The 26,599-nt window shown below is 44.5% G+C and overlaps 1 protein-coding gene across 10 annotated transcripts in view; it reads right to left on the bottom strand.

The window, feature by feature from the left end:
- Nucleotides 1-26,599, bottom strand: part of RRBP1 (ribosome binding protein 1) — a 441,849-nt gene that overhangs the window by 27,335 nt on the left and 387,915 nt on the right. For 7 of the 10 annotated variants that reach the window (XM_069607549.1, XM_069607553.1, XM_069607554.1 and 4 more), the window contains 2 exons: nt 11,739-11,822; nt 9,425-9,517 (listed from right to left, as the gene is read on the bottom strand). In XM_069607549.1, coding sequence (XP_069463650.1) covers nt 9,425-9,517; nt 11,739-11,822 — 177 coding nt within the window. The remainder of the gene's footprint in view (nt 1-9,424; nt 9,518-11,738; nt 11,823-26,599) is intronic. The other 3 variants (XM_069607556.1, XM_069607557.1, XM_069607552.1) reach the window with 1 other exon arrangement.

Genomic DNA, 26,599 nt, shown 5'->3' with positions numbered 1-26,599 from the left:
AAATCAATAAAGTCGAAAGTCATAAAGTCGAAAAAAAAATGTTGAAAAAAAAAAACGAATTTCTTTTTTATTATGTTTTTTTATTCGAAATGGGGGTGTTCACCCCCAAACCACCCCCCTTTTTTTGTTTTACCCGTTTTTCTTACTAGCGGAACCCAAAAAACACAAATAAAAAAATAAGAAATTAAATTTTTTTGTCTTTTTTTTTTAAGACATTATTATAATTCGACTTTATTAATTCGATGTTATGACTGCACACCGGCCACCAAAAGTTTCAGCTCGATTCGGAAGACCATGCACCGCATGATGGGCCGAGGTATTGGGATATTGCAGTTCTGCAAGGTCGCAGCATGATGTGGGATGGAGTTTGCCTAAAGTCCTACTGGTATTACAACTTAGTAAGCTAGCCCAGTGGTTTGTAGATCTCCAACTCTAAGTATCAGTCTGTACTAACTCATAACCTTGGTAGAGTGGTAGATCAGTCAGGCTCATCTTAAGAGGACGATGTGAGCTGTAGGTAAGTACACTGAACCTTAGACATGCACACCAAATAAACTTACACTTGTAATTTATATACAATTACATATTTATTATAAACACACCAGAATCACTTTAAATACTTCAGATGTTTACACTATAACACTTTAGAATACTTGAGACTACACTTCAAAGGACACTTTCACTTTTGTGTTTGTTCGAAGTTACATTTGTAACAATGTTAGAAAGGGAAAAGGCAATTGTCCTCATGCTGAATTTGCCGGCCTGGAAATAAGGGTGGCGGTAAGCTCACCGGCACCCTTGTTTACAGACCGGCAAATACGAGTTTGCCTGCCGGAGCCGCTGTGCCCGACAGGTCTAACCCTGCCAGGTACAGCTGTCACGTTAGGCAAAGCTGTCACGGAAGCACCGGCACTGTTAAATACGGTGCTGGTGCTTCTGTGTCCCCACTCCCATAGAGTCATGTGGGACTCTATGGGAACGGGGATTAACAAAATTACCGGTGCCTGACTTCCCGGCCGCCGGACTTGTAATTTATGTATTTCCATTTGTAAAGTGCACAATCGGCCGTTGGACATCGCGGCGCTGTTGCAGAGAGCTTGCTTAGTTACATGAACACAACATTGTATACATCCATTTGAGGAGGGACACGAATCGCAGGAGTGTTTCATTTGGTTAACAGGTTACAGTGTGTTCCTTGGTTACAGTGGAACAAGTGGTGCATGTTAATTAAACAGTTTAGTTTTAAGAACTTTTCGAAAGATTGTGTAGGATGCTTCACTTCTGAGCTCTGAAGGTAAGGTGTTCCAGTGTTTGGGTGCTAGATGTTGGAAGCTGGCTCCGCAAGCTTTAGCTCTTTTGAAAGTGGGGACAAACATGTTTACATGGTGTGACCAAATAGGTCTGGAGGAGGAGGGGTGTGGGGGCGGGGGGAGTGATATTTGCTGTTAAGTAGGGCGGTGCAGTGTGTGATATGCATTTATGTGTTATTGCCAAGGTTTTGAATAGAATCCGTTCCTTCACTGGTAGCCAGTGTGCTTCCCTCCTAGCTTGTGTGAGATGTCCCCTTTTAGGAACGCTAAGGACAGCTCCGAGAGCATTATTTTGGGTGACTTCTAGTCTGTGGATGTTTTTGTTAGCGGTGACAAGGAGTAGGGCATTACAATAGTCTAGTTTTGCACCAACTGTGGCTCTGGCTATTGGTAGTCGGTTAGTCTTGGACAAGTACGGTTTTACCGCATTGATTATTTTGGTAGACAACGCGGATGAGGAGGCAATGGCGCTCACATGGCGTGTCATGGATAAGGTAGAGTAAATGTAAACGCAAAAACAAAGGGGTGATGGCTGGAAGGTTTAGACTGAATCTTAACCACTGGCATTGCTCAGGGCAACCCTCCAGACCATCGTTCTTCGCCTGCCAAGCCATTACAGAAGGGGAAAGACCATATGCAAATCAGGCATGGCCCCACCCCAAAAGGGGCAGTCCCGCCGGAACTGCTAGGTCACATCCCTTCTGCACGAGACCACAAGCATCCCCAAACATGTTTCGCCCTTGTTGGGGCTCATCAGTGAGGAGCAGCTTGGGTCTCTAGGCCCAGCAGGCACAGGACACACGTCTGGGCATACCCGTCCCACTCGGGGTGACAAAGCAAAAACAAAGGGGTGATGGCTGGAAGGTTTAGACTGAATCTTAACCACTGGCATTGCTCGGGGCAACCCTCCAGACCAACCCAAGAGTTTTGACAGCAGGGGAGACCTTGATAGGTGTTTTGTCAATTGTGAAGGTCTGGTATAGGGGGTCCAGTTTGTTAAGCAGTTCTTTGGTACCTACAATAACGATCTCTGTTTTGTCTGCATTTAGACATAGCCCGTTTTCTGATATCCAGGTCTGGATGGCAGTACAGATGTTGTCAAAGGCTACAGAGTCTTGTGTCGTCAGCATAGTTGGTGTAGGCTATGCCACGCTGATCCAAGTCCTTGAAGAGGGGGAGGGTGAAAATATTGTACATCGTGGGGGCTGTGCAAGAGCCTTGCGGGACACCGCAGAGCAGTGTGGTTGATGCTGCTTGTGCTTGGTCTGAGAAGACCCTCATGAGTCGTCCTTTGAGAAATGAGGAGATCCATGCTTTGGCATCGGTAGAAAAATAACAGCGCTGGTGAGGTGTTTACAAAGGTTGTCATGGTCGACAAGGTCAAAGTCTGCCGATCGATCTAGAAGGAGGAGGAGTGCTGGTTGGCCTGTGTCCACTAGGTCGCTTTGTTGGATCTTTAGATCTAATAGGGCAGACTCAGTGCCATGGCCTGGGCGGAAGCCTGATTGGCGCATGCCTAGGATGTTTGCTGCTAGAAATTGTTGGATTTGGGTGTGGGCAACCTTGTCTAAGATTTTTTAGAAGGAAAGACGGTGGTGATAGGTCTGCGGTTATTGGGAGATTCAGGGTCTAGGTTGGGCTTTATTAGTAGAGGGCCAACCCACGCTTCTTTGAGGCAAGAGGGGACTGTATTAGTCCTGAAAGATACGTTAATGAAAGAGGTCAAGAAAGGTGCAAGGGAGTCTGCGGAGTCTTTGACTAGTCTTTGAGAAGCTGGGCAGGTATCGCCTTTGCAATTTGAGGGTTTGATTTTCCGGACAATATCTAGGACCTCTGGTTCCGTAACTTCCCTGAAGGAGAAGAGAATGTTAACAGCAGGTGGTGTGACAGGTGTATGGCAGGTAGCTGTCTGAGCTTTAGAAAGGAACTTATGGTGGTTGTTGATTTTCTTTTGCAGGAGTTCACTTTTGTGGATCATTGCTTTTTGTGTATTGGTGCACCAGGACTCAACTTTAATGACTGTTAAGACTGTTGGTGACCGGGGTGGCCAGTTCCTTGAATATGGCAGACAGCTCCTTGGATTCGGAGGTGGAATTGGCGATCCTTTCATTGTAGGATGCTGACTTAGCGAGAATGAACGCTTTTTTATATTGTTTTAGCCAGGGATTTGTAAATATCCAGAGAGAAAGTCTGCGGTTTCTTGTGCCAGTTCTTCAAGGCAGTACGTTTGCATGAACGAAGTTCCTTGAGTTCGGCAGAGAACCAAGAATTGGTGCATTTCTTATTTTTTGCTTTCTTAACCAGCAGTGGGGCAATGGCATCCACAGTTTTGCTGAGGGTGGTTTTGTAGATATCGGCTAGTACAAATGGGTCTGCCAAGAGTGGGAGTTGGAGGGAAGGGCATTCTAGAAATGGCAGTATCCTTTCTTTGGTTAGATTGCGCGCGCTTCCAGTCAAGGCAGGTGGGATAGTTGGCAGTGTGGCATTGAGTTTTTTGTTGGTGAGAATGAAGAAATTGATACAGTGATGGTCAGTCCACAGGGACGAAGTGATAGAACTAATGTCAACACCACAATTGTGGTCTGCAACCCAATCAAGGGTGCGCCCTTTACAGTGGGTAGGTTCTGCAATTTTTTGCTGGAAGCCTAGTTCAGCCTGGCCTTTGGCTAAGGCCTTGGCATGTGTGTCTTTTGGGTCATTGAAGCCCAGATTAAAATCTCCTAGAAGAATGGACTTAGTGGAAATTTTAATGTTATTGCCCAGGAGATGTATTAGGTTCTCATGGACGTCTACTAAAGGGCCAGGTGGGCGGTAGGCAAGGTGAATGTCAATGGTGGTGTTGGGAGAGATGGCGATTTTGACCGATATGGAGTTGACATTCTCACATGCAAGTGGTAAGGTTTGTCTGACTGTAAGGCTCTCTTTGATTAGAAGGGCTACTCCACCACCTTTGGAAATAGGTTGGTCTTTGGGGAGCAAGGTATACCCTGGCGGCAGTGCAAGGGAGATGGCTGGTCCTGAGGCCTCATGGAGCCAGCTTTCTGTTATGGTCAGAACATCTAAGTCTAGGTTTGTGATGAGGTAATTAATCTCTGTTGCGTGTGCCGAGAGTCACCTGGCATTGATGAGCGCACATTGTAGAGGGCAAGGTTCACCTTTAGGGAAGGAGGGCTGCTGTGGGGCCTGCAGGTTGGTTGAAGAGAGTTTGGGCTGCGAGTGTGGTCTGTGGAGGTGCTTCGTTAAAGGTGTATGGTTGAGGTTGAGATTGTGCCTGGCTGTGTGTCGAGAACGCTGGCCTAGACGTGTATTCCTGGTGGAGGTAGGTATGGGGCGATGGTTGAGATGAGCGGGTTGAGTGGAACTGCGAAGCCTGTCAAGTCTATGTGCTAGAGAGTATGTTGTGTGTGTGGTGGATGCAGTGAGAGTAGGTAGGTGGTGAAAGCTGTATTGAGTGTTGAGAGGGTGCGCGGGGCATGGTCGGGGGGGGGGCTGTTGACTTGGGTAGACCTGGGGTGGCCATGGTATGCATGTGAGGTGTGGTTGGAGGTGGTGTAGTCCTAGCAGTGAGAGTGGAGTGATGCTTGGGCTCAGAGAGTTAGGTTTTACACATTTTGTGTATACATATATATCAGCACAAGACAGGGCCTAATAAGTGGTATACATGCAGCTAAGAACAGTTTTTTTTACAGAACAATGTGGCCACATTACATAGATACTTCAGAGCTAGGATATACACAGTGATATGGATGACAATTGTCGAGTACGGGAGGGGGATAGTGATCCACCTGTAGAGGGCGTGCAGAACAATGCAGGGAACAATTATATATACATTTGCAAAGAAGGCCCGGTGGCACTGGGAAGTCAGGCGCCGGTAATTTTTAACGGGCCGGCTGCAACCCACCGGCAGGGTTACCGCCGGACCCGTAATGAGGGCAATGTTATCGTATTACCCGTTACTACGCGCACCTGCATTTTCTAACAGTTCATACGGTAATACATTTACTCTGTAAACACATATAGTAAAGTCACATTAATGGAGGAAAATAGTTAGTGTAACATTAGCATGGTTCAAGGTTCTAGAGGGTTTCTTCGTACAGCAAGTCTTTTAAGTCCAAAAACGCAACCCTAGCTAAAGGCAGTTCGGAGAGAGCTCAAAGTCGTGACAAGCAGCAGAATATGAAGAGTTCCAGAGGATTTCTTCCAGTCTCTAGTGTTGTAGAAGCAGCAAGTAAACAACTAACAAGGGAGACCTGTAAAAGGAATCGAAGGGACACAAGCAGTGGCGTGAGTTGAAGGTCAGAGGGGGGGGGGGGACCTTGGACACCTCTAGGTGTACTCCAACGCTCTGGGGCGATTTCTTGGAATCAGGTAAGTAATACCTTTTTCCCCACAGTACCTTAGGTTAGAACAACATTTTCGTGCAGGATGCTCTGACTTGTTGAAGCTCTGGACCCGACCTCCGGATTCCTTGGTCTGATGACTGAAGGCAGGACAATGGACAGGATCTCTCAGCATCAGTCTCGAGGGAGGACCTGGGGCACGCTTTCAGCAACTTCTTGGTTCACTCTGCGGTTTTGCTGCTTTTTCTGCAGCACCAACAAAGGACACAGTTTGCTCGGTCAATCTTCTTTGCTTTCTGCAGTCCCACACTCTGATGAGGAGATATAGGTCAGTTCGATAGGATCTCTGGAGTGTCCTTACAGATTCAGTGAAGATTTGGATGGATTCAGCCTTTCCACAATTATGCACTCGAAATGGGCAGCAGGTCTACTGGTATTGGGGCTCTGCAGCTCTGGAAACTCCTAGGACCTCGGCAGATGGATCAATTCAAGGTTTCTTGGGAATGGCTGTTCCCACCAGCCAAAGGAAAGGAGTCGTTCTCCACAGAGCTCTTCTGCCGCACAGAAAACAAGGTCAGGACAGCAGTGGTCACTTCACGGTGTTGCAAAGGGTCTGCAGGTGTCTCTGGTTGTCGTCTTCTTCAGTTACTTCAATTTCAGTGGTCGACTTGCTTTTCACTCCAGAAGCCTCACCTTTTATATGGTTCCAGCATACACTTCTGTAAAATGCTGAGAGATTTTGCAGAGAAAGGGGCGTTTGGCTGTCAAATCGGGACAGCCAGGCGCCCTGTCGGAGCTGGTCCTATTCAGGGACTGTAGCAGACAAAGGACAGGGGGTGGAAGACTCCTCCCCCACTTCCTGCCTTCCCACTCTGGAGCCTAGGCGGGGACACCCAAGGGATCCTGTCGCAGGCAAAACACACATACACCACCCTCTCCTGGTAGAAGAGCTAACAAAGGACAACCACGCTAGTAATGGCAAAAAAAGGGAGGTGCCAAGTTGGTACTTGGGTGCCCCTATTGTGCACTAGCGGGACTATGGGCATAGCCTGCAGAATACATATTACACAATAGTTGGTAGAACACGTCCACTGCCTCCAGCCATATCTAGGAGATTTTCTGTGTGACTAAAAAGTCACAGGAGTAGAGAGAAGGGGGAATACTAGGTATCAATCTCTCAAACTGTAGAGATATGAGAGATACTAACCTGAAGAACTGCAGTTACTCAAGGATATAGAAAAATTATCTTAAAGGAGGACCCAAGGGTCCCCAGAAACACTGCCCATAAGGAGTTGTGTGCTGCAGTAGTAAAACAGAGATGCCTTTAAGAGCTATGGAGCAGACAGACTCCATAGTACAAGTAGAATACAAAGAATAGAGTTCCAAAAACACAGCTCACACAAAATGAATGAGTGGAAAAAAGGCTCCACTTATTCAAGATTGAAAGAAAAAGGTACAGAAGTCCAGCAAAAAGTGTTGGGGGGGGTGGTCTCACTAGGAGAGGGAGTGTAGCATAAACATGATACATCTACCCAACACTGGGTTAGGGCTGTCGTTTTCAGGAACTCCGGAAGGAAGGCTAACAGCAGGCTCCGGTTACACTGCAGGCTACCCGGTCGCTGGAAATCGATAGTCGTATTTTCTTCATCTTCCTCTTTGGGCTTCAGCTCATGTGGTCGACTTGTCCGCAGCTTCCAGGTTCTGAGTATTTAACAGGAACTGTAGCACAACTTCTCTCTCCTTGCAATTTACAGAAAGGGGCGGTCGGGCTGTCCAATCAGGACAGCTAACCCCCCCCCATTGAGACAGAACTCCATTCAGACAAGGTGAAAGACAAAGGGCTGAAGAGTTTTGGACTCCTTCCTAGTGTCCTGCTTTGTCAGACATTCTGGAGCCTTGGCGGGGAATACAAAGGATTCATGCCAAAGACAAAACTCCCACTAAGGTGGTTCCTACCTAGAATAGCATCGCAAGGCCCCAGAAACTACAGACAAGCAAGAATGGTGAATAAAAGAAGGAACCCATCATTTTAGAGAAATGGTTGCCCTTCTGTGCATTACCGAGTAGAATAGCCTGCAAGTAAAAATTACTAATAAAGGTAAAACCACTGCCACCAGCCATTCCAGCAAACCTGCAGTCATAACATAAATGTTACAGGTAACTAAGAAAAGGGGATACATTGTATCCCCTCAGCACTCCACATAAGGTTGGGTGTGCTGGCTCATAAAATGTAAAGGGGGATGAAAATCCCTCTGTACTACTTGGGAACTATAGGTCACCAAAGTAAATGAAAAATTAATCGGGGAGCCCACCTAAGCTCCATAATTGTAGCAAACTAACTTCAACCATACACCACGGAGACACATAAAAAGGTCACCCATAAAAAGAGTAAAATACTAGGCGAGGGGGAAAAAGATTTCCCTTCACCTAGGGACAAGGTAAAATAATTACCTAGTCAAGGCAAAAGGTTCAGGGGTTGACACAGCTCCGGAAGATTCATCATAAATATGAAAATCTTCACCAACAGTGGCAAATGGCGAGGCGAACAGATTCGGAATCATCCATTTGCGATAAACTGATTGCGACAAACCGTATTGTATCATAGCTAAAATTTCTTCAGGCAAGCCAAAAAAGGTCCATGACGGATTTCCTCACATTGAACACAGCAGAGAAATCAATGTAGACCATGAAGAATTAACAGACTGATTTACAAACATTAAGGTGAACAATGAAGAAAGTTTTAAGAGATAGACCATAGTTATTTACTGACTCACAAATGTGTGATTTCTTGTGTACTTTGTAGGTTTCAGGAATAATTGGAAAGCTTTGTGAAATTTAATATTCTTATGGTAGTGTTGGATATTATTTAACCAGTATGATCTTGCCATATTTCTAATATATCTTCTGTATAACTTTTAGACCCAGTTAAAATAAATTGTGCAGCACATAATACATATTCTTTCCCATTATACTGCTGTGGACCTTGCATCGCTGAAAACAACAAAGTATATCTCGTAAGAACTTCAATAGGGCAATGAAAATAAGCCCCGAGGTCATTCAGAGAAACTATTGTCTTTTTGAGAGCGGCACTGGCAGAAGAGCGATTTTCAGCACAATGTGATCGAAACTGAAAACATGTTAAATTGTCAGCAGTTTCTGTCCCCAGAAAACATTACTGTACGTGAGTGAATGGCATGCGTATAGCAAAAACACAGCTAGAGAGAAGGCAGAGCGGAGGGGGAGTGGAGGCTGGGGATGGGGGTGGTGAAGTGCTTTTAGGGCCCTGGCTGTACTTTGTCTCCCTAGCATAACATTTGGCAATAAGAGTCTATCTACTTAGAATGCAAAGATATGGCTATGAAAGTGTACAGTGAATCAAAGATCAGTCAGTGAAATAGTTGAACACAAATTCTGCTCCTATTCTATTGACCTTTTAAATTCCAGTGACATTGTCATCGTGGGGACTAACGTCTCCAATGAGATTTACTTTCCACTTGGTTAATGACAGGCATGCCCCCACCACCAATTCCCAAAGTATTTAACATAAATTGCACGTGCTGTTAGTGAAGATGTTAGATGGCATTCCCTAATCTTAAAAACAATATGCACATTTTCACTTAAAAATCAAACATGCATAGGCCATGAAATAATTTAATGAAATGCATGAAATTGTGTTAAGGGTCAAGCTAAGATGCGTGCAGGTGCACAGTGGGAGACAAAGCAGATTTGTGAATGGAGAGTGACTTTGGGCAAACATGGTCTCACCGCCCTGACCTGGTTAGGTTCTTGCTCAGTTTGGTCAGCCTGTGACCCAACCACTTCTCCGTCATGTACGTGAATCTTCATCTCACTCAAATGCTTTCTGACCTGCAACAGGGACCAGCAAGCGGGGCTCAATATGTGAAACTGCCATGGGCAGGCTTAAAATTGCAGAGCCAACAAAGACCATCAGGGACAAAGGTATTGCATAGCCCAAGTGATGGTCAATGAACAGAGGAAATACAATTCTTACAATCAGTCCAGACATCAATTTACAGATTTAGTTGTTCATACATGAATACAATTATGCATAGGTACTAGTAGATTGGTTGCTTGGCCCATTACAATTGAGCAATAACAGATATTATAACCGGTGCATTCCTAGAGAACACGGTCATCCTCTACAGAGGTAACTTGACAAAAGAGACCAACAATCGATGCTTATTGTTAAGCTACTCCATGCCAATCATTGAATCAAATGATGGGCTGAGTCAACCTTCCGGGATTCGAACCCATGATCAGAAAGTCAAACACAGTTTGTAGTGTATGCATTAGTCCACGGAGCTACACACCACACTATTACAACACTAAGGAGATGGAGGAATCCCTCTTGAAGTGCTAAATACAAATCATCAGTCATAGGTTTTAAAACAAGAGGAGTGCACCCAAACAACGCTAGGAAACTCCAACAAGGAATGGTGTACCTTTAATGCTTATGGGGTTTGCACCTCTCATGGCAACACAGATGAGGCCACATATCAGGGAAAAGACCAGTTCAAGAGTCAGAACAAGTGCCCAGATTCACGCTCCCCTTGACAAAAAGGTGTACTTTAGGCCTTTTGACCTTACAGAGGGGATGGGAAGTAGCTTGAAAGAAGTTAGCTGGAAAGGGTGCACGGTTGAGAGGTAAGTTCACAGTGGCTTTAACTGTGGCTTTAACTAAAGGTAGACTGTATGTGCCACATTTGCAAAAATGGAAAATGGAGTTCATGATGAATTTGGGAGCATTGGAGACTACAATGGACACAAACAATAGGGGTTGGAGTGCAACTTCTTTTGTATGGAAGCAATACTCCTAGGTACAATTGAAATGTTCTATTTAAAAGTGGTAAGATATGGACTTGAGCCGAGAACTACTGATTGAAGGTCTCAAACTATTACACACCCCAAAGACCTTAATGAGAGTCCATTAAATCTTCATGGGCCGAAACCTCCACAGATGTCAGTCAACACCAGCTTTATTGGAAAGGATGTACAAGAATGTGCTGGGATTGGCTGGACAGGGTGCACTGCACCTATAGGCATTTATGGTGCAGTGCTTTAATAACAAAATAGAAAGGCGATGACTGGAGGGTTTTGAACTAAACCACTTCCATTGCTCTGGGCAACGGTCCAAAACTACTTTATTACAGCCTGCAATGCTATGAGAGAAGGCAAAGGATCATGTGCAAACCTGGCTTTGTCAGCACTCTTGTGTTGCCTGAACAGTTTCATTATGCAGATATATTGGCCCACTGTGTTTTGATGGATTAGAGAAATGGGAAAGGGCAGTACCTATTAATCCACTATGGGCCCTCTTCATTCTCCACACACCAGAGATGGGAGAGGGAGGAGATTACTCCATAGGTTCCTGGCAGGTAGGCCCGCGCAGCAGAAAATGGCAAATATCCCCACAAAAAGTATTTGTGGCTCATGAATGTTATGAGTGTTAATTGTATTGGAAGAATCAAAGTATAGGGTTATGAGGACGATATGAGCCCATAAAGGCTTTATCCAAATCCCCCTAAGGGGATTGCAATGTGTAGCAGGACTTGCTTGCATGGGGTGTGAATAATATGCCACATGCCAGAGGCAGTGCGTCGGTAGAGCTGTGCGATCTTCATTCTAGATCAAGGTTTCAATTTAAAATCTGCAGTCTAGCTTTTAAGGGTGAGGGGGGTTGATGGTGATACCTAATTTGATGGTTATAAGACTATGGTCACAGATGGGGCTTTAGTTTGAGGCTTGCCTGATCAGGAATACCTGAAGACTATTGATCAACTGCAATAGTCCACTAAAGTTTTACTTTTTGGAATTGTTTGTCCAAGGTTTTGCCTGTCTTCTTATACTTAATAAAGAATTTGGCAAAGAGTCAAGAATTTAAGAGGTTACATTTTATAGTTACTGATCATACCAAAACACCTTGAGATGACTATCAAACATGCCAATGTTTGACTGTATTACCACAGAAGCAGCTGAATTCCGTCAGCTTTGTCTTCACATCTTTTAAAATACAAACATTTAATAAAAATGTTTATTGAACATGCAATATACACAAAAATAAGGTTACCAGAGAAAGTTCATTGCTTTGCTTCCGTGCTTCATTTTTTGTTAATTGAAGCTGTTCTTGTGTTTCTTGTAAGAGCTGTTGCAACTACAAAAAAAATTACAAGTTAAGAAACGTTTATAAACTACAATCGATGCATATTTACAAACGGATGCGTCATATCCTTGTGACATTCATTGCAAATCTTAATATTCACAATTAAACACATAGAATTTTAAAAAGCAAAAAGTAATGCGATTTTATTTAATGGAGCACTGAGAAAAATCGGGTTGTCAAGGCGAGAGGCCACCTCCATGTTAACCAGGACCTGGGCTGCAGCTTGCAGGATGACTCTCCGGTGTATTGAGCGTGGCCAGATATGGACGGTTCAGGAGTCTGTATGCAAACTGTTTCCAGTGCCTGTAAGCCATGGTTTCATAATCAGATGGACTCCGTAACTTCAACAAAGTTTTGACCAGCCTCGACATTTACAGAGGGACTAGTTTTGCATTATGTATGTCCAAAGCATTCTCTTTGCAATCTGTAGCAGGCCAAAGGCCGAACAATGAGTTAGGAAGAATTCTCAAAATGTGCCAATTCCTCTCTACCTTAGAGACCCCCAGCTCTTTTGCTGGCCTTTGGGACTTTGTACTTTTAATTAATTAATCCAAACCAGCATCGAGAATGGTATCCAGGTGGCTTACGAGTCGATTGGTCATACCAACTCAAATGGAGAAGTCGTCCTTGAAGGGCTTCTCTGTCGAGATGAACTTGGCAATTCGGAACTGCAGCAGGGCTTCACCAATCAAATCAACGGTCCAGGAGTTGCAGCAGCCGTCCTCTTCCAGCTCGTCTTCGGTTCTTACATTCCAGTGGTCGACTCTGCCTTCCAAGCCAAGAGACTCACCTTTTAAACAGTTTTCTTCCATTAATTCCAGCCTAACTGCCACTCACCCAGCCAATCACGCCAGAGTCGATTTGGGTCTGCTAGGAGACTACAGCACAGGGAGTTTCGGGCACCTCCCTCACTTCCTGCCCACTCAGACAATTGAGCGCCAGAGGCAGTCTTCGGTCCTGAAGCCCAACAAAGGGACCAAACCTGGTTTGGTGCGCAGAGACAAACCCTAGAAGGACCTTTTCAAAAAGAAATGGCAAAAAAAGAAGACCGGGACCCGTTTAAACAAAGGGGGCTCATACGCCATCTTGAGAAACATGGCTCCCGCAAATTAACGCTACCGGTGTTCGCAGTCGGGAAAATCATGGTAGTTTGTTGTAAAACCACTGCCACCAGCCATTTCGAGGGGAAAAGGGTAGCATTTGACTGCTACATGAGTTTCTAGACATAGGGGATACTAAATAACCCCTTCAGCACTCTATTGTAAGATGGGGTGTGCTGGGTCTAGGAATTTGGAAACACTAGTAAAGTCAATTTCAATTTACTTTCTCTAGGAAACAGTAGTTTATCCCAGAGAAGGTATTTCAACCTTGGGACAGCTTAACAGGCTTCTCCAGTGTCACTGCACTGAGGGTGCTGCGTGACAAATGAAAAGATGATGCCTATGGAGTTGTCTAAAACTCCATAATCAAACACCACAAGAGTAAAACACACATCAAAATACATGAAAGAGTGGGAACGAAAAGGCTCGCACTCTTTCCAAGAAAAAAAATCAAGTCCTCAAAATTCAACAAAGTTGCTGGAGGTCTCTAAGGTGAAGGGAATAGCACATTTTTGAGAATTCTCCCTAACACTTTCTACAACTCAGAGTCTACATAAATGTATTGGTGTGATATATAAATGCAAATACTATCCTTGTGATTGAAGTCACCTCACGGTGTAGGAGTAGGGTATGAAGCATATCCAAAGATTATCCACTACCCTTGTTTGACTCGGAAAAGTAATTTTAAAGTATATTTTAATTGTTACAATGACTAGCCTTTTAAAGAATGCCTATTTAAAAGTGACGTTAAAGAAATAAATAACTATTTATAACTGAAACCTTGAGTGAAAATGTTACTTGGCTACTTGTATTTACGGATTTCAACTGTACAGCTTTACTACTCACATTTTTCCCCTCTTGAGATAGGCCTGGCTTCTCAGTCATGTTACAAACTTGTGTAGTACAGGCCTATACCAAAAGGTGGGTCACCTAATACCAAGCAGATAAGTGTAGTGTAGCCTCACACAGTGTGACTGCACCAATTCTTACCTAAAAACCTGGACAAATCAGAGTCAGGGGGTAAGTAATTGCAACACATTCACATCCCCTGGGTCTCTTTAGAACAAACCTCAGACTAAACTATGGTAATTCCATCGCTTTTTTATAGTCTGATCTAAAAGCTTGTATCTAAAAAGATAGGAATATCATTTTACTGACCTGTATCATTGTTGAAATATCTTCTGCAACCTTTTCACCACCACAAGAACACTTCCTACATCTGTCCCCTCTCCGAAGAAGCTTTGCGACTTTTGGGCATGAAGCACTATACATTATAGGGATTGGACTTTGAAACTCGTTCAGTGGTCGAAAAGTAGTGGAGCAATGTTCCCCTCTCTCCACAAACCAGATTGCCACGCCCCATCCCATGCACAATCCAAACCCCCCAAACAAACATTTATTTAAGAGAATGTTAGATGCAGTGAAACATTTAACTTCTTCCGAACTGTTCCTTTTTAAAATAAAAAGTATAGGAACAGTACACTTAACATAGAGGGGCATCTCTCCCGAGCGCACACGCCCACTTCGACCCCTGAACTAGGTTCACAAGAATTGTGGGCCAACTTTATTTCCACTGCTTACTTCTTACCGTCTTCTAGATGTCCAAGTAATTGTAGTCCAGGTTATTGTATACATTCCTAAAAACCTAAATGTGACGCATAAATGCTTGATAATGGGGTATTGTGTGATATTACTATCAGTTTGAATTATTTTATACTGTGCTTTCACGGGCTATAAGAGTATTTTTTACTTATCTGTCTAAATTTAATTATTGTGCCCTTCACTTTGTGGACCCCTAACCCCACTCAGAGTCTCCTGATACTAAGTCTTGAACACTCTCCATGCTTAACTTGATTGGGTTTGGCTAACCTCAAGAGTTCCCCATTTCACTATAACTAGGGTGACCTAAAATCTGTCCACCAGGCCAGATTCTAGAGATCCATCTTCCCAGCTGGCGATCACCGAAGTTCCAGACTTGAATGCGGAATGGCGATGCTTCTGGCGAGGTAGTCCATGAGAGAGCTGGTCAGTCCACTGAGCAGTCCAGGGCCATATCCGAAGGCTCAGAAGGGAAGGATCTTTGAGAAGGCACTGAGACTAGTTGGTCCCACTAGTCCAAGTGCTGGGTCATTGGAGATCAGGTAGTCACACAGGAACGGATGCTAGGCCCTTTCAGGAGTAGTCTTCAGATCTTCAGCAGGTTGTGTTTCTTCAAAGGATTCTTGGCTCCAACAATTGACAGAAATGGCTGCAGCGGTCTTTCTATTCAAGATCTGAGCTGGAAGCAAGTCCAAGCACACCAATGGTAAGGATCTGCACCAATCAAACTGCTCGTAGTTGCCCAATGAGGGACAACTACTGGTTTCACATTTGTCCCACACCTAGACTTTCTGGCACCATGTTCATGAGATTGTTACTTTTTATGACAAATCCTCTCTACCTGCGATACCCACAGTACATTTTGCTGGACTCCTGGATCTTTTGTCTGTTCCCCTGAATGAGTGGGACCCTTTTATTCCCTCATTCATTCTTTTGCTCCGACTATGGAAACCTGTGGTAAACTAAGCCTCCTTCATAGAACAGGAACCACAGAAGGTAAGTCGTTCAAATGTAGGTTTATTCTACAGTTAATAAGTAGAGAAAGCACTGGTACATCCATCTAGCCCAGCACATTAGGTTCAACTGACACCAGTAGAACCCAGCACTCCAAACCCCCACTAACACTCCACATTCTAGGTCAGTGACATCACTACACTCCAATAGCAACACAGCCATAATCAGTCCCCAGCACAGATTATGACACATCTCCCTCCTTACCACTGACTCAACACTAAAGCCATAATAGAGACCCAGCACAAACAAAGTTGCAAGAAAGGTTATGAACAACCACTAGAACACCACACTTCGGTTGCGACTGCTCAACAACTACAAAGATGAAGAAACGCCCCAGTCGTCATACAGAAATACCTAGCTCACGTCCGCTAAAAAACAACTACCAACCGAGCCAATCCACTACACCACAAAATCTAGCCAAGATCTTAAATGGAAAACACAAGAAACTAAACCCAAACCACAGGCCCTGCCCAAAGCCTGAACGCCACTCGGCTATAAACCCGCTGAAGAACAACAACAATGGAAGGAACCAAACAATAAATCCTTCCCCGGTGGAGACCCCACACACCATAATCAAACTAGCCCACTCGACTTCTAAGACCCACACAGACATGTGGCCACCATGTCCATGTCCAACTCAAAAACTCCAAACCAAACTCTGTTCCTACATCACATCAACATACTATCCCCATAGCTTAACTAGACAGCACCCAACTGCCCCTTAACCCCATAGACAGCACCCAACTGCCCCTTAACCCCATAGACAGCACCTCACTGCCCCTTACTACAACATAGACAGCACCTCCCTGCCCTTACTACAACATAGACAGCACCTCCCTGCCCTTACTACAACATAGACAGCACCTCACTGCCCTTAAAAATACCAGAGCACCTCACTGCCCTTAAAAACAGCACCTCACTGCCCTTAAAAACAGCACCTCACTGTCCTTAAAAATAACCAGACAGCACCTCACTGCCCTTACTACAACACAGGCAGCACCTCACTACCCTTAACCACACCATAGATGGCACCTCACTGCCCTTAACCACACCATAGATGGCACCTCACTGCCCTTAACCACACCATAGATGGCACCTCACTGCCCTTAACCACACCATAGATGGCACTTCACTGCCCTTACTACAACATAGTACAAGACACTCCTCTTCAGATAAGATCTCTAACGCTAGTGGCTGTCAGGTCTTCCATGCCAACTGTTTCGCGTCTCTTTATGCCTGCTTACTTCTCTTCTATGTTGTAATGTTCAAGCGCCCTGATGCCCTAGGGCTACCGGCGCTTTATAAAAATATATACATACATACATACATACATACATACATACATACATACATACATACATACATACATACATAGGCAGCACCTCACTGCCCTTAACCACACCATAGACAGCAACTCGCGGCCACTAAAAAAAAAAACAGACAACACCTCACTGCCCCTTAAAATGACAGACAGCTGCACTGCCCTTTAAAAATCACTGAGGGCACCCCAAAAATATGACCAATGGACATGCCCCTAAGAACAAACATAAAAGATCACAGGACAACACAAACCCCACAGTAGTCAATAACCAGATAAGGTCCATGGCGCCAAAGTCCCTGCGCCTACCCCAACCCACATGACCATGGAATGCAGGCAATAAATGCGAATAAAAAAAATATGACATGGCGCTAAAGACCCGTTGTGCCAAAATGTCCACAAAATGCAAGGCGAATAAATACAGGACAAGTAAAATTACATGGCGCCGAAGTCTCCGTGCCAACCCCACATGTCCATATCAACCCATCCTGCAAGTGAAAACATTGTATAAAATACAAAAACATTACCACTGCCAGTGTACCCCGCACCTACAAGTCCATACCTGAATGCAGTGGAAATATCCTAACAGCAGGCCACCGACATATACACAACAGTGAATAAAACTCCACAGGCCTTTAACAACTAAATTTACCCAGAGCCCAAACCAATAGCTGTACTAACACAGAGGCCACAACACGAAACAGCAATATTGACACCGGCCTCCCTGAACACCCACCTTACTTAGATCATTGATGGTCCTTCATAAGGATACATGAGCCCACTGATCTGGATACAGCGCTCGCCTCCTTGCCCGCCTCCTTGCCCACCTCCTCGCCAGATCGCCACGTCCTTGCAGCCTCTGCTTACTTCCATAACACGCCCAATAAATGGGCATACATCCAGGTACGCTCCCTGCACTATCCAACTGTGCAGAAAACCCTCCGGCGTCACCGTTTACACCCACGACAATCAACTTTCTATACTTCAACCTCCTCTCCAAAGCACAACAACTCTCACTGCCAGTGCCCGTGCTGTTCTCAAATAAAACGCTGCGTTCCAAATGAACACCGCCGAACGTCACCATGTTGGTTTCCATGATACCAATGCGGAACGTATGTTCAATGCCCGCACACATCATCATTTCTACCGCCAGCAGCACAAGGCAAACACTGCTGTCCCTCTGCCCGACTGCTGCAACCAAACCCTCCATGCCTTGTATCCTGCAGATATCCGTACCAATTTCTGCAGAAACAGCAAAGGCGGAATCCAGCAACATTCTTCGGCACCCGACCTGCACCAGGACAACAGCCAGCTCACAACAAACTGTCTTCAGCACTTGACAGCTCCTCATCTGACTCCACAAACCCCACTGTCCCGGCCCCTCCGCAACCACCGCGACGACCCGGCAGCCACACACAACAGCCGCACCACAGGATGCCTGGACTGAACTCCCGGGATCCTCCACCAAATCCAACGCACTCCTCTGTGCTCTCCTCCGTGGCGACCTAGCGAGAGCCAACACACGGACCTGGCCACCTCATTCCAGTGCCTCCTCAGCCCAACGCCTCGTGGCCGTCCCACCTTATGAACCCCGAATACGTGCTCCGCCAAAACAGGTCCCCAGCCTTGGACCTTCACTGCACCGCCTGGCCTGCAGCTTCCTGTTGCTAAATGGATGTCAAACTGGAAGGCAGCACTTCTCACCCACTGCCTCTTCCCGGCAGGACCATGCTCGTCGCCAGTGTGGTAAATTAAGCCTCCTTCACAGAACAGGAGCACCAGGAGGTAAGTAGTTTACATGTAGGTTTATTCTCTGTAGTTATACAGTAGAGAAAGCACTGGGACACCCATCCAGCCCAGCACATTAGGTCCAACTGACACCAGTAGAACCCAGTACTCCAAACATCCATCAACACTCCACATGGAATGTCGGTGACATCACCACACCATCATACCACACATAGCGATAATCAGGCCCAAGCACAGATTATGACAGAACCCCTGTTCATTATGTTTTTACTTTATTTTAAGGAGTCATGTTTTCCTCCATATTTTCCAAGGCATCTGTACTTTACTTTTGCAGAACACAGCACCTTATGTGCAGTGTTGCTGGGAGCTTTGGGATTTCCTTTTTTATATTCTTTTATTTTCCTTGTGAGAACTAATGTTCCCAGGATAAGGGATACTTTTTATCCTTCTTACTTTTTCTTTTGTAATGTCAGCACACACCACCTTAATGTGGCGTGCCGAGGGGTTACACTGTATCCCCTTTTCTCACTGCTCCTGTAACATTTCTGTTACAGTGACAATCATACATGAATAGTCAGTGGACATGTTCTACTGACTTGCGAGTAAAAATTATACACATGCTGTTATCACAGCTGCCATAATTCACAGAAAGATCACCATTGACCCAAAATTAAGGCTGTATTCAATTCTTGTGTGCTTGTCCTTTCTTGGTCCTTCTGCCATGCTGGGTGGGGGAGGTCCTGGTTTGACTCTTGTCTTCGGTGGAATCCTTTGTGAAGCCCGAGGCGCCAGTGTGTCTGTGGAAAGTAAGCGGTGGAGGTGTGCAAAACTCTTCTGTTCTTTGTCTTCCGGCATGTCTGCCTTGAACCAGTTCCAACTGGGAGACTGGCTGTCCTAAAAGGACAACCACCCCCCAAAGTTTTAATACAGCACGAGTGTTGACTGGATGAAAGGTGAGGATCCTGAGGCAGAAGGCAAGTCTACCACTGAAACTGAATAACCAAAGAAGACTACCACAGATGCCTGCAGCACTTTCCAGCGACCAGAGAAGTCTGCTGAAGTACCACTGCTGTTCTGACCCCATTTTCAAATCAACAGGGAAGCCCAGAAGAAGACAATTTCCTCCCTTGGATTGGTGAGCATTACCAGTCCTAAGACAACCTTTGATTTGGGCCATCCCTTGACATGCTATGACCTTCCTGGGCTGCAAACTGCCAATACCAGGGGACCTGCAACCACTTTGTGGTGCATCATATTGCCACAAACTAATCTTCCTGAAACTCTGGTGGAATCCGTCCGGATGTCGAGGCAAGATCCTCCTCCTCAAAGAACCCTCACTAAAGTGCAGGATAGAGCAAGCAGGGAAAATTGATCAGACTATAACCATTCTACATTGGTGTGTGAAAAGGCTCCAAAACCACAGATCTGCGTTGGAGCACAAAGAATCCTTTGCTGGGGGCCCCTTTACTTGACTGCTGCGACATTCCTTCAAGAGTCCCTCTTTTTGTCTTCACAACTAAGGAATAGGCAACCAGGTCTGAAGCTGCTGTGTCGAGAAGGCGTCCTGTTTCATCCTCTTCTTCATCACTCCTAAGGTACTGTGGGCCGCTCTGTAATACTTACCCTGTGTCGTCATATCGCTCCTTTTTCGCTGGAGTTCTGATTCCAGTGTTTGGCTGTTTGCTCATACATGTTCACCCAGGCCTAATGCTTGTGTGCCTTCAGGGAGCCTTTTCCGAGGTCCCTGAACCCTTTTTTTAACCAACAAATGCTTACTACTTGTACCTTACAAATCCTCTGGAACCTCGTCATTTTACAGCTGTGCCCGACCGGTTTAGGACCTTTTGATCTAAAACTGCTACCACCAAAGGTTTGAACACCAAAAGTTCGAACCTTTGGTGGTAGCATTATAAAAAAAAAAGAAATTAAAAAAGGGGTCTGTGGGGGTGTCCCCCACATCACCCTGCTCACTATACTTCATGTTATAGTGAGCGGGGCCTGCAAAAGGACCCTGCAGCGCCGGTTCCCGATCACAGAAGTGAAAGCGAATTGGCGCTGCAGGAACCTAGCGTGAAGACAAGGTAAGTGTGGTTTGTTTATGTTGGGGGTGTGGGTGGGAGGCGTGTAATGGGTGTGAGAATGTATGTGTGTTCGCATGACAAAGGTGCAAACCTTTGGTAGTTTGCACCTTTCTCATGCGAACGATTTGCCCGCGGTAATTTCAGCCGCGGGCAAACACTCGGATTCTGCCCTACCTGCTTTTCCCCTTCAATCTGGCTTTGAAGAACTCATACAGATAGGTTTGAAATCTTTCCCAACAGTAGCCATACTCAGTAATACCAGAAATAATGCAAAAATGAACAGAATTCAAGTGTGTAAGAATATGGGGTGATATGCAAATATCCCCTTTGCACTGCATAGTAAAATGCTGTGCATAATGTTAAAAATACAAGAATCGAAAAGTGAAACCATTTCTCAGCACTCAGTCTGAAGGACTGGTCACTTTCCCCACATGTCAGCAAAAGGCAAGAGAAGCTAAAGGCTTTACACTTATCTCCAAAAAGTCAGGACGGTATAAAAACAGAGCAAATAGAATGGGGTTCCTGTCTGGGAGTTTTGTAAAAATCCACCAAAGGTAGGACTTCAGAGGACTCGCACTTGGGGCAAGGGGGCTCCAACTCTTAGCATAGGTTTTCAAAAGATTTGCCAGTACTAAAAGCAACAAAAAGAAAATTACAAAATGTATGGGGAAAAAAAACCACAGTAGAGAACAAAGGAAAATGGAAGACTATAGAGTCAAGATATAAGAAAGATAACAGAGGCAAAAAACTGCACTACAATAATCAAATCACATTAGCGGGTAATGTCACAGGTAAACTATTTAGCATCCAGTCCATCGAGAAACCTTAGGGAATCTCCCGACTCTTCACTCTGTCTCAACAGGTTTGCGGGAATACACAAAAAGCTTTTTTCCCCCCCTGAAAATCGAAAAAGCTAGAGACATAATCATGAAGTCACAATTACACAATAAAAAACTTTTTTCAGGGATCAATTAGTCCCCCAGGATATAAACTATTAACTAAGAAACACTGTATTACTGTATCCTGCTAATTGACTAAGATTCCTGGTCTGGGTTACCTAACAATATCTGTGTAACGACCAGGCAAAATCGTGGTGACTGTCGCATGTTGTCCACTGGCCAAACTAGCAAACTGCACGCATATGTTATAGCAATGTTTATGCATACAACTGCAAAGATCTTAATGTGATAACTGTTTATTAGGCCATACTTGGATAACTGCCTAGAAAATACAAATCCTTATCATAACATCAGCCATTTGATGCCAATATTATTGCTTATGACAATTTACATTAACCAAATTACATGCATAGTCCACCAGCGATTGCCTCCGGCCACCTATAGTATCTAGCCTTACTTTATACAAAGATAGCACCGCTATTGTCTAACCTTTGCACCTCATATTGTACACTTTACCAATATGTACCTACGACCTAATCCACTTTACCTGTGTGCCACTCATGCTAATGATACCAACCAGGATAGCAGATATATTGGATAACCATACCTTGTCTCCAAACCTACCCTCGTATAAGTCCAAAATACCCTTCCTATCGACCCCTTGCAACACTATGCTTAGAAACGCTAGACTCCGAGCACGACTACCCAGAATATTTGACCCGCTCATCATACATGAGGCCATCTCTAACCTCCAGAGTAAAGTATCGTACAAACACTCATCTAAACTCAGTCACATTACTAATAGTAGCAATAACAAACCCCACACTAAAAGAACTAGAACCTATGTCTGCCCAACCGATCCAGACAGCTCCACCCTACCACCCCTAGATAAATCCACCCCTCAGCTTAAAGGAGCCTTTTTAAATGCTAGATCTTTAGTTGCTCATGCCACCGAAATAGCAGAGGCCATCATAACAGAAGACTACGATTTTATCGCAGTCACAGAATCCTGGCTTCACGGGGCAGCAGGCCTTCCACTGTCACCAGCTGTACTAAATAACTACACAGTCCTCAGAGTTGACAGCGGCTAAGAACGAGGTGGAGGACTAGCTATTATTGCCAAAGCCAATCCATCTATGAGAATTTCACCCTCACCTAATATTAACTCTTGTGAAGTTATGTCTATCAAAATACAGACAGCCAACTCGCAAACACTGAACATTCACCTTATATATAGCCCCCCTGGCCCTATTAATACTTTCACTGAAGACCTTTTTCACGATTTTATCAGAAAATCTAAAGGATAACTCCCAAACGCTACTGTTAGGAGACCTTAACATAGGCTTCAATGATGCTAATGACCAACATGCCACGGCAGCGGCCAACACCCTGTCAGAACTCGGCTTCACCCAGAGAGTGAACAAACCAACTAACAACAAAGGGAGAATTCTGGATTGGGTTGCAGATCATAACTAATATCTCCATTACCTCCATCTCACCCCAAATTTGGATGGACCACTACCTCACGACAGAAACTAAAAAGACCCACCCTACAGGCACCTCTTGCCCTTCCCGCACTTACGAGAAACAAGAAAAATATTACAGCAGATAAACTACTCTCTTGCATCCTGCCTACCCTCAACTCCCTACCGGACAATATGGATCCCAGCACCCTAGTCGAAGAGTATAACAAAGCTATAACCACAACTCTCGACAACATTGCCCTGCTAAAACTATAGTAAGCCTAAAAATCACCTCAACAATTTGTTTACTCCTCATCTAAAAATTCTAAGACTAGACAAAAGAAAATGCAAAACTGCCTGGAAACTCCATCCTACTGCAGAAAACAAATCAAAGTTAACAAAAATCGCATCCCAATACAAGAAGGATATACTTCTGGCAAAGCAAAACACCTACAATACTAGAATCTTGCAGGCAAACTCGAGCACGAAAGAACTCTTTACAATGCTAAAAGAATTAGAAAATCCCATCACAGCCCAAGACAACACATGGTGCTACGATATCCAGCATGCGTTCGCTAACAAAGTGGCTAACCTTCAAAACAAAATAGCACTAAAGAAAGCCTCACTAACTGTCACCACACCACTACCCAACAAAACAACTCCACCTACAATTAAGCATGCCAGCCAATTTCATTTCTCCAAAGTCTCCATTATAGAGGTTGAGAAAGTTATACTGGGTCTCAAACCATCTAACTGCAAAGGTGACCAATGCCCAGCACAATTTATCAAGGATGCTGCTAGGGACCTAGCACCTTTCATTACCAAACTTATTAATGCTTCCTTCACATCCGGCACGATACCTAGCAATCTTAAGGAATCTTGGGTACTCCCACTTCTTAAAAAACAAATCGATAGACCCCGCCATACCGACCAACTATAGGCCCATCACCACGGTGCCATTCCTTTTGAAAATCTTAGACAAGGTAGCATATATCCAAATCCAGAACTTCCTAGAACTCAACCAACTTTTAGGCTCTCATCAATCCGGTTTCGGGCCACTTCACGGCACAGAAACTGCTCTCATTGATCTTAAAGCCCAAATAGACAAATTAAGAGACAATGGAAATCTTGCATTACTCCTCCTCCTGGACCTGTCGGCGGCTTTGGACCTGGTGGACCACAACGTCTTATGTAGCCACCTGGACTCAGCTGCCCACTTCTCCAGCGAGGCTATAGTGTGGATACAATCCTTCCTCAGTGATCGAACCATGAGGGTCTTCTCAAACTCTGCAGCCGCGGACCGCATCCCCATCACTTGTGGGGTGCCCCAGGGCTCATGTGTCGCGCCAACCCTGTATAATATATTCACCAAGCCCCTGTTTGATGAGTTGGACCGTCTGTGTATCACCTACACTTACTATGCAGATGATACCCAGATCCTCCTACCACTTACCGGGGACTACTGCAAGGATTTAACATTGGTGAATAGAATTTACAGCATCATTCAGACATGGATAGCTACTCACAGCCTCTGTCTGAACGATGACAAAACAGATTCTCTTCCTGGGATCTGCATCTCTTCTTACTAGACGTGGCACAAACTAATCATCATTCATCATTGATGTGATCCTCATCAAGGTTGCTTAGGATGTAAAAACATTAGGTTTTTACTTAGACTCCACCTTAACATTCACTAAACAGGTAAACTCCCTAGCCTCCTCGACAGCATACACATGCAAACTAATCAGAGCTGGCAAGCACTTCCTCTCAGCCAACAGTTGTATGACCCTAGCTAGAGCTCTCATTTTATATAGACTAGACTATTGTAATGCCCTATACATTGGAGCGAATAAATATATTACCAACAAAATACAGACCCTCCAAAACAATGCCCTTAGAGCGACACTCTATCCTTAGGAAAAAACATTTCTGAAACAAGAAGAAAATACAAGTGGCTATCCACACTGGAGAAAATCCAACTAAAACAGCTTCCCTCATCCATAAAAGTCTGAACAAAGCACCATGATATCTAATAGAAATATTTTCTAGAAACATATCTACTAGACCCACAAGACTACTCAACTCTAACTGCCTTCAGGTGCCTCGCTTAAATCTATCCACTATTGGAGCACCAGTTTCCCAGTCAAAGCAGCTCAACTATGGAACTCACTACCTACCACACTCAGAATGGACCAAACCTTCACTAAATTCAGACAAATTTGATTATATGGCTCTTACAGAATGCTAACAAATGAACATGTAGAACTCGACCTCATATGTAAATAACTGTACATCTCTTCTGTATATTGACTATCTATGTTTGTCCCACCACTGCCTACTGTATGTACTATACACTAATAATTACTAGATTAGATGTTTTGCCATTACCTTGTAGCTAATGTAACCTGTATACCAAGCTGTATGACTTCTTATTGCCTGTGCCCTAATACCTTTGGGTCTGGCACACATAATAAATATCAAACAAAAAGGGTCACTGTCGCTCCTTTCGTCAAGAAACCAGGCTTGGATCCTACAGACCCCAGCAACCTCAGGCCCATTACCAATTGTAACTGCCTACTAGAAATCATGGATAGGATAGCTACCTCAAAACTACAGGCACATGTAGAAGTGTCAGAATCCCTTCATCCTCAACAGTCGGGTTTTAGACCTGCACATAGTACTGAGTCGGCTATGATAGATCTTCAAAGATGCCCAGTATTATGGACAAAGGGAAAGCATGCCTCCTTATCCTATTGGCTCTCAGTGATGCTTTCGATCTACTTGATCATAACCTCCTTGAAATCGCTCTGGGTAAAACGGCCAATTGCTCATCAGCAGCTAAGGGGTAGATAATGTCATTTTTAGAAATTCTCTGCGGGGTCCCACAGGGAGCCAGCATGTCACCCCTGCTGTTCAATCTATATCTTAGATTTCTCTGCCACGTACTAGATCAGATAAATATTTTTTTTTTTACAAATTACGTTGATGACACTCAGCTAGTGATGGAACTGTGGAGATCACAAAAAAGATAACGACAACCTACTTAATATCTATTCTAGTATAGAACAGTGGACGGACACAAATTGGATGTGCCTAAATGGAAAGAAGGCTGAGTTAATGGTCAATACACAGATTAAGGTTCTCGACAAAGTTAAAACACTGGGCATGATGATGGAAGCATCATTTGGAGCCGAAGCGCAGACGCAATATATAAAGAAAACTTGTAGCTACTATCTTAGACTCCTTAAAGCCATCAGACCATATCTATCCGAGGACAAATGTGCTACCGTGGCTAGGGCAACCATTTTGTCTTGTCTGGATTATGGCAACGCCCTGTTGGTAGGGGCAAATAACAAATGTCTCCAAGTTTACCAGATCATACAGAACAATGCAGTCAGAATCATTAAGCGCATACGCACATTTGATCACATTGGCAACTCTAGGAAAGAGCTGCATTGGCTTAGTGGAAAATAGAATTCAGTTTAAGGTCCTCACCATAACACACTGCTCTATCTATGGCAAGGCACCATGGTACCTGAAATCAA

This window comes from Ambystoma mexicanum, chromosome 4q, assembly GCF_040938575.1.
Source record: "Ambystoma mexicanum isolate Mex_15411 chromosome 4q, UKY_AmexF1_1, whole genome shotgun sequence".
NCBI classification, from domain to species: Eukaryota; Metazoa; Chordata; class Amphibia; order Caudata; family Ambystomatidae; genus Ambystoma; species Ambystoma mexicanum.
The sequence above is the reverse complement of the archived record's forward strand: the minus strand, read 5'-3'. Positions and strand labels throughout refer to the sequence as shown.